The sequence below is a fragment of the Lycorma delicatula genome, chromosome 5 (assembly GCF_047948215.1).
Source record: "Lycorma delicatula isolate Av1 chromosome 5, ASM4794821v1, whole genome shotgun sequence".
Classification (NCBI taxonomy): domain Eukaryota; kingdom Metazoa; phylum Arthropoda; class Insecta; order Hemiptera; family Fulgoridae; genus Lycorma; species Lycorma delicatula.
Window position 1 is genome coordinate 94,403,040 of NC_134459.1, and position 17,533 is coordinate 94,420,572.

Here is a 17,533-nt window from a genome sequence, read left to right on the forward strand (position 1 = left end):
AAAAATAAACCTAAAAATTTATCAGAAGACATAGCAATTAGCTCTCTCTTGGGATAGACTTGTGGGATAAAGCAGTCCCGCAGGTGAGAAGACTACACATTATTTTGTTTTTTCAGGTGAAAAGGTGAAGCCGGTATAACCTTGGACCAAGCTTCAAGACAAGATAGTGTTTTGTTCTAGTCTCTATGCTGTGGCTGTTGAACAGGATGTAATATATACTGCAAAATGAACAAATAATGAACATTAAACAAGTGGCTGCACACATTTTGTAATACTGTTGTTAGCTATAGCAAACAAGGTGGTAGTTAACTTCCTTAAAGCACTCCATTCTCCAAGGTGAAATTACCCAATAAAGAAAAACCCCTAATAAAAGCAAGGATATTGCCCTTGACGCTCCATTCTTTAAGGGTGTTTAGAATACCATGTCGCCAAGCCATGTTGTACGCCTTCCTGATATCAAAGAAGATAGCGACGAGGCATTTGGCGGAGTAGGAAAACGTTTTGAATAGCTGCTTCCAGTGACAATAAATGGTCAGTGGAGATCATCCTTGGCAGAAACCACATTGTCCTGGAGATAAAAGGCCATGTCTTTCTAAGTACCATGATAGCCTGCGGTTCACCATTCTCTCCATCACTTTGCATAACATGCTTGTCAAGGAGATAGGGCAGTTACTTGAAGGGCATTGCTTTGTCTTTACCAGGTTTATTTACTGGTACAACAATGACTTCTGACTAGACGCGTAGATGGGTGGGAAGACTTGTCCAGAGAATAAACCATTATAAATACACAAAAGGTGTTGTAGTGCAGAATTAGAAAGGTGTGACAGCATACTGAGACGAATGTTGTCATGTCCAGGGGAGCTGTCACGTGAGTTTTTTTAGTGCATGTGACAACTTGTTGAATGCAAAAGGAGCATTTAATTCACTGACCAAATCACCAATATTTAACGATAAAACTTCCATCTGTATCTTATACCTCTGAAATTTATTAGTGTATAATGAAGTGAGAGACACTGAACGGAAACAAACTGCCAGGTTATTTACCACTCCAGAAGGTGATGGGTTCTCCTTCATGAACATGAAGAAGAATGAAGAATGAAGAATGAACTTCGAGAATAGATTGCCTCAGTGATCTACAAGTTGCACAAATCTTCTTCCACACAGTGGACACAGGAGTAGTTGTGAGTTGGTGTCTATTTATTTCATTCATGATTTTCTCCTAGCATCTAAATATACCCTACAACATACCACTCTAGCCTTACAGTACAAATTTAAATGTTCATTTGTAGGCCTGTGGTTAAATTTATGCAGTGCCTGCCAGCTTTTCCTAACAGCGTTTTGACAGTCATCATTCCATCAAGGAACACCAAGGACATCTAGTATTTCCAGATGTTTGTGAAATATACGTATCTGCATTCTCAAGTACCCAGGACAAAAGAGGTGAGCTGATCAAACATATCTGTTCCATCATCATACTGTGATGGAAAGGCTTTATGGTAACCATTCCAATCTGCCTTTTCAACAATCCATATCCATGCACTTTTGTTCACCCTGAGGTTGAACCAAAATACATAATAATTGGCCTGTGGTCACTGCCGTAAAAGTCATCACAAACAGACCAGTTTGGAGTAAACTCTGCAAGTATAAGAAGAGGTCGACATTGGACAGTGTACCAGATGATAAGGACACAAATGACTGTCATCCATAATTCAGAAGACTGAGGTTCAAGTCTTGCTCATTCTGTTTAACGTATTTCCTTGAGAGGAGCAGAATGATGAGCCCCATGAAATATGGTGGGCATTAAAGTCTCATACTATTAACGATGGCATTTGTATAAGAGATTTGATATATCCAGAGAAATAGACTCAGTTCAGTGAGAGATATAATTTGCAGAAACGCAATTTGAAGGGGATAGAGATTTTTACAGCAACAGCAAGAATGAGGGTAGCAAGTCCTTGCAGCAGACACCTCAATTCGCATGAAAATAGCAACTCAATCACTTTCTCTACTGTCAACGAGACAGTCGTATCTCTCACAGAAATAGCCTCTGAATGACTGCATCTTGTAGAAGTTGCGTTTCTTGGAAGCGCATTATCAATGGCTCATGTGTGCACAATACTCTAACATTTTCAATGCAGGATCAAAGACCTCGAACATTCTACTGAATGATGCTCATAATAAAAGTAACTAAACATACAGAATTACAGATAAATATATAAAAGATTAGTTGTAGGTGATTCAGTTTTTCTTTTTAGAATTTCTGGTTTTAAAAACCTTTGATGTCCTGGGGTTGGGCGGTTCCTCAACCATATCCTCCAGTAGACAAGGTGATGAAGATGGAGATTTAGAAAAATGAGAAGTCACAGACAACATCCCAGATGGGTTGGTTGTGTAGCCTCCCTTAACAGGGAGCTTATTAGATTGACTGCCAACTCCATTTATTCCTGTCCATACAGGTAAAACTTTAGGGACAGTAACTTGAAGTGGGATCCCACTAGCGTAAGTTTCACTAGCTGCAACTACCAACTTATTCATCTTCATTAGCTCTGAAATAGTCAATAAGTAAAGCAACTTGATCAGGTAACATCTGAACAAGTTCTTTCAGCTCACTGCAGGATCCGCACTGTTGGTTCCATGTACTTGCAGGTGCTTTACTTGATGTTGCAGTGGCGAAAGAAACATCTGGTTTAACCAGGTTCAGTATTTTTTGTATTTTCTTCGTGTGGCTGGAAAAGACAGTTTCTGCTCAGTTCCAATTTTTAGGATTGCCTTCTCTTCTTTAAAAGTTAGGCAATCTCAGAAGCAAGCTGTATGTGATCCAATACAGTTTGCACATTTTTCAACTTCTTGGCATTTTGTGTCACTCTGATCTTCTTTAGCACAATCAAGCACATACTTCAGTTTACGAGCAAGATGTTGTAGTATGGCCATATGCTTGACATTTGAAACTTCACTGTGGGTTGAGGATGAAAGTTCATACTCATACTGATATTTAACCAACTTTTACTTTCTTCGGTGGTATGGGAAGGTTGAAAGTTAATACAAGGGAAGGTGTTAGTTTATCCATTCCACTCTGCCATTTCATTATTCGCTTAACATCAACAACTTCTTGAGGAAGAAGCTTATCAGCTATTTTGGTAACATACATATCCAGAAGGCCCCCAACAAAATATCACCTCACAGCTAGTATTCAAAGTTTCACGGTGCTTATTTGTAAGATGGAAGAGAGATCGACTCAGCTCGTCATTATATGTTTCAATCCGTCCCGTAACTTACTGAAGTTTTTTGGAGAACCACTTGAACCATTACAACTTTGTTAATCATGAAAGGCGAGGCCTTAAGGGACCCACCTTCCTATTTATTTCTAAGAACTACAAATCCAATCTTCTTATATTGTAGACTTGATTTGTCACTATTTAAACTGGCACTTCAGAACTATCCTCATCAGACAGTGTTAAATGAAGCCTCTTCACAAGATTAAAGTTGGTGGTTTTTTCAGATGAACCACCAACTATCATATGAGTTATTTGTGGACTACTAATTTTTGGACCCACAAGTACCAGCGATATAATTGACCACTCCAGCAGAGCGCACACATACTGGAGCTAGAGCTAAATAAAACTGGATTCACCCAGGTACCCAGAGGACATCATTCAGGACTCATTATGGAGAGCCATTCACTCATCAGCATGATAGTTTCCACCTTAGGTTATGGTTGCATTTTGTAAGATGTTGCAACGTCACCAAGTGTAAATGTAAAAAAACCAGTGTAGAATGTTGTTGTGTACAGGTAGATGTTGTAATTTGTGTAGTGTTCTTGGTGTAGTGTATGCGTATGTGTATAGTGTAAAGTGTTCTCCAGTTTTGTGTGTAATGGGAAGAAAACTGCATGAGGATGGTGATGGGGAAAAACTGCAATGAGGTCATGAGGATGCTAACCTCCCAAATTCTTAAAGAATAAGACTACCCATCAGAAAATCCATATTATGCTTCTATCACCTGAATGTCATACATGAAAATCCAGTTTAATAATTTTTTTTTTAGTCAGTTATAAGAGTTATTCATTGGTAAAATACAAAAACAATGTCCTAGAAAAGAAATACAATATTTTTATATGAATTATCAACTCAATGATATGATATCCTTCAGATGTACAAAATATCTAATACCGTTGAAAGACATTTCACATGGCCTTTTAGCCAAATGAAAGAGAGAGATGATAACACTTCATTACAGAGTTTGCCTTTGTTTAGTAAAGTTACATCCATGTGTATATATATATGATAAAATGTAATTAATTTTAATAGAATTCTTTTTAATTTCTACAGGACCTTAGTGACGTTGGTTATGATTTTTTGTGTGAGAACAAACCAAACTCAAGAAGGAATAAAAAGCTATTGGTTGAGCAAATAAGAAAATTACGCAAAATTGGAGATTTACCTCCTGTTTATCCAAATGGATGGTTTGCTTTAGCAGAGTCACCGGACATTAAAGTCTCACAAGTGAAATATGTTGCTGCTCTGGGTAAGCTTCACTTATAACAACTGTATTGTTACTTAACTTATTGATGGATGAAATCAATATTTGTTTCATACGTAATATTGACCTAATTCAATATTGATATTAATACATGATTTATGTTTGCCTTAATCAACAAATTATTCAGCCAAAATAATTTGTACATTGTATGAATTATTGCTTGTAATAAATACATGTTAGGAATGTTCTGTACAAAATAAGCCTCTTAAATATGTAAAGTATAAATTATTAACAATTTGTACAACTTAAGAATTTTATCTATTTTTTATCTTATTATTATTCTTTTTATTTTTTTAATCTATTTATAAACTTCACTCTGGCAAGTTCAGGATTACTCTCAACTTTTTTTATGATAAGAGATTAATTTTGTAGCATAATAATTTATTTTAAAACAATATTAAATAAATAGTTGAATAAATAACATAATTCAAATTTTGTATACATCACATAATAATTACAAAGGAATATACTAAGTTTTTGGATTATTCTTAGTTTTTGATTATTCTTAAACTGCTGTTGTAGTCTAATTACCAAAAAATAATGACAATATAAAGTGAAATTGCACCCAGGATTAATTGATTAAATTGTTCTACTAGATCAGAACACATTTGTTTAACATGGCTTACTAATTAATATTATATTCTCACTTTACATCCCTCAGACTTCCAGATATTATTTTTCCTTGAAACATTTCACAAGTTGTGAACCCATTACACTGTACATGAACAGTTAACCAGTTTTCTCAGGAAGTAAGTAATTGTTTAGTTCATATGTCATTTGTTTTTTAAACATTCATAATGTTTTTAGTTTATACTTTCATATACTTGAGAAATTAATTGCTCTTTTGTATAATAATTATATTTCTTACTATAGTTTTATCAGTCACAACTACTATTATTGTTTTTCTATTAAAAAAAAAAACTGGCAGTTCACTGAACAAAATTGTAAAAATTGTCTAAGTAACATTATTTTGAGCCAGTTACATTTCAGAAACCAAATCAGGAAGGTAAGGATCCAGAAATTGAAGAAGCACTTAATAATGAGAGCTCAGAAATTAAATAAAATTTACAAGCATGCATGAAATTTAAAAGAGTGCACAGCAAAAAGGGCAGTAGATGGAGAAAGTGCTGAAGATTGGAAGTTAACAAAACTGGGTGGATTTCTTCAAAAATATTCAGCAGATGACATTTATAACGTGGCGAAATTGGACTTTATTATAAAGCTATGCCAGATGATTGCTGACTTACAAACATGCAGTACTTTTGAAATCGAAAAAAAACATTAGATTGTCTGATAGTGTTGTGTTGCACAATTATGTCTGGAAATGACGAGAAAAAACTGTTAGTTGTAGGAAAGTCATCAAAACCAAGCTGCTTCAAATGATTTCGAATTAACCAGTTACTTAGTTTAATAGTTTTCTAACAAAAATGCACAGATGACCAGTACACAATTTTTACAAATGGCTTAAGAAGTGGAATGCCAAATTAAAAAACCATTCATATAAAAATTCTTCTGGTCATTGATAACTGTTCACCATATCCAAATTTAAACTATTTATGAAACATTCAATTAGACTCCCCCCCCCCTCGCAAATACAACAAGTTTCCACCAAATACAAGTTTGATACAGCCATTCAATATGGGTATCATGAAGAATTTAGAATCACTGTATCATGAAAGATTAATTAAGCACATTCTTAAAGAAATTGAAGCAAACATTTTTTTCATCGCAGTCAATGACCAGAATGGTCAGTGCAAAAATTAACATTCTGCAAGCTACATAGTTTCCTGCTGATAGTGGATGACAAATAAGCAGTACTACAATTAATAACTGCTTTTCACACTGCAGTTTCTAAGCTTCCAGATTCTGAAATGATAGATGAACCCTTGGTTGAAGATCAACTTATGGAACTGCAATTTGTTATAAATAATGATGAGTTATCTTGTACTGATGAAAACCTTGATTGCAATGAAGAAGAGGAATGTGAGGGCACATTAATTGAACAGATTAATCAAAGATGAAAATACACCAGTTATCGGAGAAAGTGATGATGATGAACCCAAGTTGGAGAAGGCAAATATCTAGGAAGCTAAGAAATTCATCACCGAGTTGAGACAATTTTTTATGCAAAAAGAAAAAGAGAATAGTCCATTACATGCATTGGATGATTGTACTGATTTTGTTAACAAACATTCTTATGCAAGAATAAAATGAGGATAGCTCATTTCATGCATTGGAGGATTATGCTGATTTTGTTAACAAACAATCAATTAAGAATGTAAGACAGTTAAAACTGGATGACTTTTTCAGAAAAGTTCAGTAGCAGATAACTAAATTTTCTATTAAATTATAATGTTATAAATTTCAATAGCTTAACTATCTCTGTATTCTTTATATGTACTCTAATGTGAACACTTGGCACTTAAGACTTCGTTTTCAATGTATTGAATTTTTGTTCTTTCTGTAAACCAGATTTATTCCTACTTAATACTGTAATTTTTAAACAGAGCAAGTTGTTGCTAATTTTTATTACAATACTACTGTATTGTATTATATTTCTTAATATATGTATGTTGATCACACATTGATATGTATTGAACCTTTCTGACCTGTATTACACGTATTTGTTAACTGTATGGCGCTGTATTACGTAATAATCATGTTAAGTTAGATTTAATTTTTATTAATTTAAAAATAGTGAGTTCAAAAGTCTAATTTGTGTTTTATTTTTAATGCAGTATAACGGCTACAAAAAATCTATTACTGTACATATGTAACTTCATGTAAAAGGGACAGCCAATTAATTGGGACAAATCATTTATATCCCTATATAAGCCCAATTAAGCGGAATGCACTATTTGTAGTTGGTTATCAGCATGGTAAACTTATTGAAATATTGATGGTATTCAGCCATATACATGAATACCATCTGCATTTCAGGCATATTTCAACTGATTGGCACGCTGATATGCAACTGTTTGTATATTTAGTGAAAGATATATAAGAAATTACAGAAAAATAAAATTTGCATCATTTTTTTGTATATTATATGTTTTCATTTGATATTGGAATAAGATATTTATTAACTTCATTTATTTTAGTGCATTATTCCTTAAGATAAAGTGTTCTGGTAGTAAAGTAGTAGTCATCATGTTGTCATAAGGGATAAAATAACAATTGTTTTTTATTGTATTAAGTTTTTATACATAATTAATTATTTTTTCAGGGGAACATTTTGCAATATTTAGAACAAAAGATGGAGATATAAATGTTTTAGATGCATACTGTCCTCATTTGGGTGCAAACATGGCAATTGGTGGAATAGTGCATGGAAACTGTCTCGAATGTCCATTCCATGGATGGAAATTTAGTGGAGATGATGGAAAATGTGTTGATATTCCCTACACCAGTAGTAAAGGTACTCAAACAAATGTGATTTCATTGTCATTTTTATTTATTTTATAGAGGTCTTACAGTTCCCAAAGTCTTGTAAAAGAATTTTTACAAATGTCATGAAATGTGAGTAAGGTGACAATTTAAAAATAGGAAGGTAATTTTTATATTATAAATATCATTGTCAGATTCACACTCTAGTGAATCTGTGGACATCCAGAAATATATACAAAAACAGTGGTGGAAACAAGTTGCCAATCTTTTTTTTTTTTTAAATATAACTGTTTTTGAAAAGAGTAATGCTGTTGAATGAAATATTTTACATGTTTTATAATTTACTACTTATTTTGGTGAACATATCTTTTCTCAGCTACAGGCAGAAAACCATAACTTATTTAATTCATAGGAGTAGCTATAATAATTTTAAAAAATCTGATATTGATATCAGACTTCTTTGTATACCTTTTTTGTGTGTAAAAAGAGATATGTTATTTTTTTATCAGTTTGCTCTAAACAAAAATAAAATGTTAAAAAAGACTTGAGAAAGGAGCATAGACAATAATCATTCTCTCTTTTTTATTTATTAAACAACAGTTTTTTCATATTCTTGCCCTTATTTTTCATAATTTTTTATAAAAAAGAATTTAACCTCTATTATTAAAATAACTTTCTACAAAACATTGAAATTATTTTAAACTTTCTAATTAAAAAAAAAAATTAAATTTCTGGTTGCAACTTTTTCTCAGTTAAAAATTACATAAAACAAAATAACTAAACTAAAAAAATTTACTCAAATAAAAATAAACTGAAACAATACACAATTTTTTTTTTGGCACAGTTGTACGATGAGTATGCACTTACAGTAGCGTGTAAATTAATCCAAACACAAATGTTATTTAATAAAAATTAACTTTATTTAGAAAAAAATTCATACCTGTACAATTGTGAATAACTAGTTATTAATATCTCCTCCTTTATTCTTAATCACTTCACATATACAATCGATTCAACAAGTGTATTACATGTAAATTTGATTAAATGTGAAACCACACCAATATTATTGTTTTAATAAGGCCAATTTTTATGATGCAATTCATTTTTGAGAGCTGTTTTTTAACTATTGCCCAAAGATTTCAATTTGGTTTAAGTCTGGGGAGTTGCCTGACCACAAGAGAGCCCTTTAATGTTTCATTCTTCAAAAATCTTTTCCACTTCTTTGGCAGTATGGCATGGTTCCAAATCTTGTTGGAACACTCCAATGCCTTGTGGGGATTTCTTTTGAAGTTGTGTCACAACCCTTTCCTTCAGAATCTTTATATATCTATCATTTTTCAATATACCATGTACTGGAAGTAAGAATAAGAAGCTTAAAATGTGAAACAACCTCAAAACATTTTTTCTGTGGATGTTTAACTGATTGTTGGATATGAGCTGGGTGATGTGTTTTCATCTGATGTTTTTCTAACATATGGAACCCTTTGCACCTGAACATAAAATGTGGCTCATCACAAAACATAACATTTCTCCAGTTTTCTTTGGTCCAGTTATCATGTGCTTTGGCCCACAAGAGTCTCTTTTTAGCATTGCTGGTGTTAAAAGCTGCTTTTTAGCTGGCTGACGAGCTTGCCATCCAGCTGCATAAGGTTCACGTCCAACAGTTGTCACATGTAAATCTGTTCCACTGGCTGCTAATTCTCAATTTAAGTCCACAGTACATAATTTTGGGACAAGTTTACTTTTTCTCACTAATAATCGATTCTGTGTTGAGTAGCTTTTTTTACGCACATTTGCCTTTCCTTTGAGGTACAATGAAAAGGAGCTAGTTTCTTTAAATTGTTTTAAAATAGCATTCATTGTTCCTAGTCTAACAAAACACTCAGAAGCTATCTGTCATTGTGTCATACTAATTTGCTCAGAAAGAGAAAGAATCTTCAAACACTTTCTTTGAGTTATGTCCATATTACGAGGGTTATTTTTTTCAAGGTCCGATCAGTTGCAAAATAAAAACCTGCGCAAAGATCGGATGAACCTTTGCGCATATGTGTTGTGCAGTGTCTCTAGTATGGCCTTTAATCACGCCGCGTCACTTCGTTTAGTTGTAAACATGCAGCTAGCACGTAAACATGTCTACAACAATAGCATCTCCCGCCAAGTGTGAAGTGCGTGCGGTAATTCGATTTCTTCAGGCTGAGGGGTGTAATGCAGCTGAAATTCATCGATGAATAATTAATGTGTACGGTGAAACTTCAATGAGTGACAGCAAAGTGCGACAATGATGCAGGAACTTTAAAGCAGGACGTACAAGATGTTCATGATTCAGGCGGTCAGGGAAGGAAGTGAGTGTCAACCAATGATCTCGTTGAGCGAGTGGATGAGGCAATTCGAGAAAATCGTCGGTTCACAATTTCTGTATTGAGTGATTCATTTCCTGAAATTTCAAGGTCAGCTCTCTACACCATTGTGAGTAAGAGACTTCAGTACCGCAAAATGTGTGTGAGATGGGTTCCCAAGATGCTGTACGACCATCACAAAACAATGAGAATGGACACCACCTACCTAACGTTTCTCCAGCGCTACCACAATGAAGGAGAAGATTTTTTGAACAAAGTTGTCACAGGGGATGAGGCATGGGTCCATTTCAAAACTGAAGAAACAAAAGAACAATCCAGCATAGAAACATGGCTGAAAGCACAGGTGGCTCCGTTCTATGACGAGGGTACTGGAAAGTTGGTACCACGCTACGACAAATGTCTAAATCAGAGTGGCGACTATGTAAAGAAATAGCATAACTATGTAAGTACTTGTTACAAATAAAAAATTTTTTATTTTCACTGTGGTTTTAATTTCATGACCGATCAGACCCTGAAAAAAAAATAACCCTCGTATGTACTCAACACACACACTGAACAAAAAATATGAAAATATTGGTTTTGTAATAAAGATGAAATAAACTTTCACAAAACACAATTTATAACATGAAAACTGCTAAATAATCAAAGAACAATAACCTCAGATTACACAGAGAACTTAAATAAGGGGTGTGGTCAAGCAGTATAGCCGCAACACAGAAATAAACAAAAAATTCCCTGTGTTCAGATTAATTTACACATATCTGTACTACTGGATTACTAAAATGTAAGACAAAATAACTAACAATAATACAAACAGATTTAATAATCTGAGCTAGTACTATGAATTTCTATAATTTACAGTTCCTCCATCTGCTAAAGTAAGGAAATGGTTATCAAAAGAAGTAAACAACTTTATTTTTATATGGTATCATGCAGAAAATGAAGAGCCTGCTTGGCACATACAACATATTCCAGAAATCCAAAGTGGCAAATGGTGGTATCGTGGACGTAATGAATTCATTATTAATTCTCATATTCAGGTATGTAAAATCAGTTGTAAATTTCATAAGTCATTCTTAATTATGGCATTAACTTAATTGTTTTATTAATTAAAAATATATATTAATTGATCCAGTTACTAGTTACAGCAGTGGTTCGAAAACCTTTTTAAATTTTGGCTGCTCTTTTTCAATCCAGACTTTCCCACGGCACCCTATGTCAAATTCTAATAAGTAAACTTATATTCACAATATTTTCTCTCTTCATCAGAAAAAGGTTTTTCATCTTTTTCAGGTAAAAAGTCAACCAACCATTCTGTTCATTTTATATATATATATATAATTTATATTTAATAGATCAACTCAAGTACAGAATAATTGAAATAGGATGACTTACCTTATTTCATTACATAAGCAGCTTTATTATTCATTCATTCTTAATTTATTATTATTCATTACTGCTTATGTAATTAAATAAGGTAAGTCATCCTATTTCAATTATTCTGTATTTGGGTTGATCTATTAAATATGAATTAATTTGTATTGGTACAGAGGAGTATGGTTGTTATTAAAAGAATTGAAAAAAAAAAAAAATATATATATATATATACACAAAAGTAAGTCAATTATTATCCGCAATGTAGTTATAAATTTTATTGCAATACAAATAGGAAACTTACATGTACATCATTTTTCAACATAATACCCTTGCATTTCAATGCACTTGGTCCATTGTTGCACAAGCTTCCTGATGCCCTCATAAAAGAAGGTTTTCGGTTGAGTTACGAGCCAAGAATGCACCACTTCTTTCACTGTTTTGTCTGAGATAAATCAATGGCCCCTTAATGCCTCTTTGAGTGGACCAGACAAATGGTAGTCAGAAGGGGCAAGATCAGGGCTACATGAAGGATAAGCCAGTACTTCAAAGTTGAGTTTCTGGAGCGTTTCAGCAGTGTGGACAGCAGTATGTGGACAGGCATTGTCGTACAACAACACAACACCTTTCAACAGCAGTCCTCGGGTTTGCTTCGAAATGCAGGCTTCAGCTTGGCAGTAAGCATCTCACTGTAACACACACTGTTTATTTTCATGCCCCTTTCCTCATAATGTTCCAGTAATGGGCCTTGTGAGTCCCAAAAAACTGTAAGCATCATTTTCCTGCGGATGGTTGGGTCTTGAACTTTTTTTTTTGCAGGGAGAAAAAAGTTTCCATACTCTGCCATTTACTCTCTGGCTCGTAATGATGGATCCATGTTTCGTCACCAATGATGATTCTGTCTAAGAAGATGTTTTGTTCATTACCATATTGATTCAAATGTTTTTGGCAGATGTCCAAGCACATTTGTTTATGCAACTGTGTGTGTTGTTTTGGGACCCATCTTGCACAGACTTTATGAAACCCAAGTCTGTTGTGGATGATTTCGTAGGCAGAATCGTGACTAATTTGCAGATGATGTGCCTCTTCATCAATAGTTACTAGTCTGCCTAAGAAAACCATGTCACGTGCATGCTCAATGTTTTCCTCATTTGTGGCGGTAAATGATCGTCCGACTCCTTCGCCATGCAAACACTTGTGTGACCATTTTTGAATTTTTCAATCCATTTGTAAACACATCGTTGCGGCAACACACTATTCTCGTACTGTACCGAATGTCTGATGAATTTCAGCCCCTGATACACCTTCCGACCACAAAAAACAGATCACAACGTTGCTCTTCTTTGGTGCAAACAGAAAGCAGAGCATCCATGGTTAATGGCAGGGCAGCAATAATGGAACTAACCTAGCAGCATCTAACTTGCACAGACATAACCACAATTAAACCACGCATGTGTCATCTACACAACACGACGGTACTACCAATATAAACAAAAATATAATTAAATTGCAGATAATAATTGACTTACCCTCATATATATATATATAATTATCCAACTTTTAAAAACATCTGTATTTTTCATTTATTAAATTTTTTGGGAGAAAGTTGGACAAAAGAGTTATAATATATTCATTTTCCATTGGATAATTTTTACGATGATTAGATAATTGTGAATGCAATTCAGTTTCATATCAACACCCATTTAAATCAGAGAAAAAAATAAATTCCTATATAAATGAATTTTTTTTGTGATTGATTCACATATTTATGATACACTGAAAGTTTTGCTGAACGTTTTTTGTATACTAAAAAGATTAATATTTTTATTTCACAGGAGATACCAGAAAATGGAGCAGATGTAGCTCATTTAAATGCAATTCATGCACCTTCATTGTTGGGTGGATACGACATCAGAAATTATAATAAAAAGTGGCTTGGTTTTTGTAAACATAGATGGTCTGCTAAATGGGCAGCTTGTCAAGAACCTGATTCAAGACATATTGGTGTAATGAAACTTTTACATGAAATGTACCTGTTTAATAAGTTTACAGTCATAACAATGGATGTTACAGCCACACAGGTACACTAGTTTTTTTTTAAATAGAAAAGTTAAAAGCTAATAATAAATTAAATATACAAAAAAATTAATTAAACATTATATTATTGTAATATAATTATAAGAAAACAAGATAGATAATTATAAGACGAAGAATGTGTTTCTCCTGTTATCTCAGGCCAGAACATTTTGAAATGTTCTGGTATTTTGACATTTGTCAAAATACAACAAATTCCTTCTAATAAGATAAGATTCATTAAATCAGTTATAAAAAAACCTGACAGTTAGAAATTTAATTTTAAAAGGAACTACAGATTGCTATATAAATTTATAAAATTATAGCTAAATAAAGCTTTTAAGAATCTCTTTTTACTTAAATCATCAATAATTTTTTAAAAATCAGCAAGAGAAAAAACTGAATGAATGATCTCTGCGGTGGTGTGATAGCACCTTTCATCCAGAGGTCCCAAGTTCAAATCCTGATCAGACATCACATTTCTCTTCTACTAAAAAATTTCTGTTTCATATCCACATCACAAGTTTTAAGCTTACGTGGAAACTAACCATAAAAAAATTAAATCAAGCAGATGATTACAAAATAAAATTATAATAGGTAATAAAATAAATTCAAATTAGATAATACCAGACCTAATTAGTATAATTAGATAATGCTCGTTGGAATCAAACCAGTACTAACTGGCCAAGTAATATAAAGAAAATTTATAAACTTTGACTATTAGTAACCATTGGATAGGAGAGATTACCAGCCTTAGCTTACCTGATAGACAGCTTAGCTTAGAATTATTGTTTAAAATCTTTGAATCTATAACCTCAAGGATGTAATAGTTGGAGGCATCCTCATCAGCTGAACATAACAGCATGGATGCCAGCTGGAAGACTTAGCCAGGACTGACTCACAACCCAGAACCAGTGATAGGGAAGAAAAAGAATTATCTGTCCTTGAATGAACTAAAGTATGGGACAAAAGTTCCTCTTCTGATAGCTGGTATCCAATCCACTTTCTTGCAACACTTAAGTTGAGAACATCAACAACCAGCAATATTGTAATGACCAGCTTTTATAAATAAATTTCAAATAAAAATGTTTCTTTTTGAAGGTATATAAACTCCTCTGAGAACATTTACAATCTTCCTCAGAACAACCTCACTCATCCCTGGTATTGTAATATCCAACTGAGCTATAAACCATTTAGTCAGACCCTCATTGGAGGTTAGCTACTTTAACCATAACAGTTATGGGCAGCCTGATATAAAACATAGTCATTTCTAAAAACATCATCATAGCCTTTCTAACAAAATAACCATTACCACATGCCAGGCTCAACAGAAAAAGTAAGAAGTGAACTGGTTTCCTGTTGTCCTCTTCAGAAAGCAAAATATATTGTTGTTTATCAGCAAACCAAGCTCATAAAAATTCATTGGTCCTTTCTTTATTCTGTTCACCACAAGGATTAGCTGTTTATTGAATATCATTACTTTCAGAGAAGATAAGTCTAACCAGTACTTTTCATAAGAGGTACTTCAGAAGCATCTCAGCCTTCATTCATGCCCTTGTTGTAAGTAAACTTAACAGTATAATACAAAAGTATACTACACTACTAATAATAAATGTCACCACACATGAAATAAAAACAATAAAATTATAGGTCTTCAGTTTTTTACAAGTTGTGGATGAGTGAATCATGAATGATATAAGTGAAATAATGATACTATGATTTTGCAAATGAACAGATTAGTTAAATGTAACAATAAGTGACTGATACTATTATATCATTTCTGTCTAGCTTACATTACTAATAATTACTAATGTTACTATGAGCAATTACAGAAATACAGAAAAAAGAAAAATTAGTCTACTTAATGAAAAAAGGATTAAATATAAATAAAAAAGAATAAATGAGAGAAAAATTCATAAAAGATAGAATATAATACAACTCAGTCTACTTAAAATTACACTTCATTCATAATTTCTTTAAAATAAAAACTGAAATTATTTTCATTTTTCTTTAGATTGGACCAAGCTATGTAGAACTGCTTATAAAAACAACATTTGGTCCAATGATGGTATTACAAACAGTGACACCAATTGAACCAATGTTACAAAGAGTGATACATAGAGTATATTCCCCTCCTCTACTGTCACCATATGCAACTTTACTTCTATATGGAGAAACAGTAATGGTATGTACATAAATATAATAATTAAAATGTTCATTTATTAATATAAAAATTGTGTAACAATAATATTATATATAACAATGACTATTGGCCCTATCAACCTAGAATTTTAAGGGTGTGAGATGTATGTAAAATGCCAATGATAAATAACATGGGCTTAAGTCCACGTTACACATACAGGCTTGTGTGGAAAGTCACTGCATACAAAGCAAGTGCTACATATCATCAAATATAATTATTTTTTATGAAGTAATGAAAGCAATAAGCATAGTTCATTGAGTTAATACATTTACACACATAATTATGATGATTTTTTTTTATTTTATATGCATATTTCATATCAGAAAGTAAAAATATCTAATATCTTTCTGAAAAGTAATTTTATCCTGGAGAATTAATTATTTGAGATTCAATAATAACATATTTTGATCAAATTATGTTGGACACATGATATTATTTATAGCATTAAGATTAATTAACATTCAATGAAATGTTTTAATTACAAAATGAAAGTTTGTAGAGATTTAAAAAAATTAATCTTAATCTAAGTGGTCAAAACAAATTTTATAATTATGAATCATTAATTGCAACCAATAACTAAGAAATAATATTCCTAAATTATCATTACAGGTTGCAAGAGATGTGATGGTATGGAATCATAAAGAATACATTAGAAGACCTTTACTTGTAAAAGAAGATCAAACAATACAGTTGCATCGAAGATGGTATAATCAGTTTTACTCTGAAAATAGCCCAAAATTTAGTTTTCAGAAAGATAATATGGAATGGTAATAGAAAATGTGATAAATTCATAAGCAAATAAATTAGGTCGACATCACGTTCATTCATACTTCACTAGTTTTAAAAAACTTCTTTAACCTTAACAAAAGAAAAACAACTTGATTATCTTGGACAAGTGACTTCATAGTGGAAAGGTTATAATGGGTTCTATTTTCATTTATGTAAATAATAATACTTATGTATATTAGGTTTCTACTGTAAAATAAATGGTACTGTAAATGTAGGCATTCATTATGTTACATGATTAATCAGTACCATAAAATAGTCATGTAAATATAAATTAAAATAATATGCGTAAAATAGCAATGTGTTCTAGGACACAAACGGGTAACAATTTAATTTTATAAACATTTCTCTCTTTACATTATACATTGATCCTGAACTATTATACAAGATTCAAAATTTACTTTCCCAAACATTCCCAAAGCAATCTGGCAGACCGATGGCTGAGAGACAGTAACAAGTATACATCAGGAGTTAAAATATCCAACTGGCTTGCTTTGAATTGTTTACCCCGTGCATGGAAAGATAAGTCCCAATGCAATAAAGAAAAAAGTTACTACTTAGCTCTTCTCTCAACATCAGGCTCACTCTCCTTGATAGTTTTATAACATCATACTAAGAGTATTAATTTTCTCTTTTATGTTTATATTTCTTTTATAAATAAAAGAAATGTAAGACAGTGTTTAATTTAAAAAAAACATAATTTTGGTAATTAGAGATTATTCTACACAACAGTTGTTTTGTTATAATGATTTGTCAAATATAATACATCCATTCTTTGTATCCATTAAAAATAAAGCTCATATGTAGTATTGCA

At 32.5% G+C, this 17,533-nt stretch overlaps 1 protein-coding gene across 1 annotated transcript; it reads left to right on the forward strand.

The window, feature by feature from the left end:
• Positions 1-3,020: 3,020 nt before the first annotated feature.
• nvd (cholesterol 7-desaturase nvd) lies at positions 3,021-16,704 on the forward strand. Its single transcript, XM_075367739.1, has 7 exons — positions 3,021-3,053; positions 4,329-4,524; positions 7,766-7,957; positions 11,145-11,323; positions 13,493-13,738; positions 15,745-15,915; positions 16,543-16,704. Exons 1-7 carry the CDS (start codon positions 3,021-3,023, stop codon positions 16,702-16,704), a joined length of 1,179 nt encoding a protein of 392 aa, XP_075223854.1.
• The last annotated feature ends 829 nt before the right edge of the window (positions 16,705-17,533 follow it).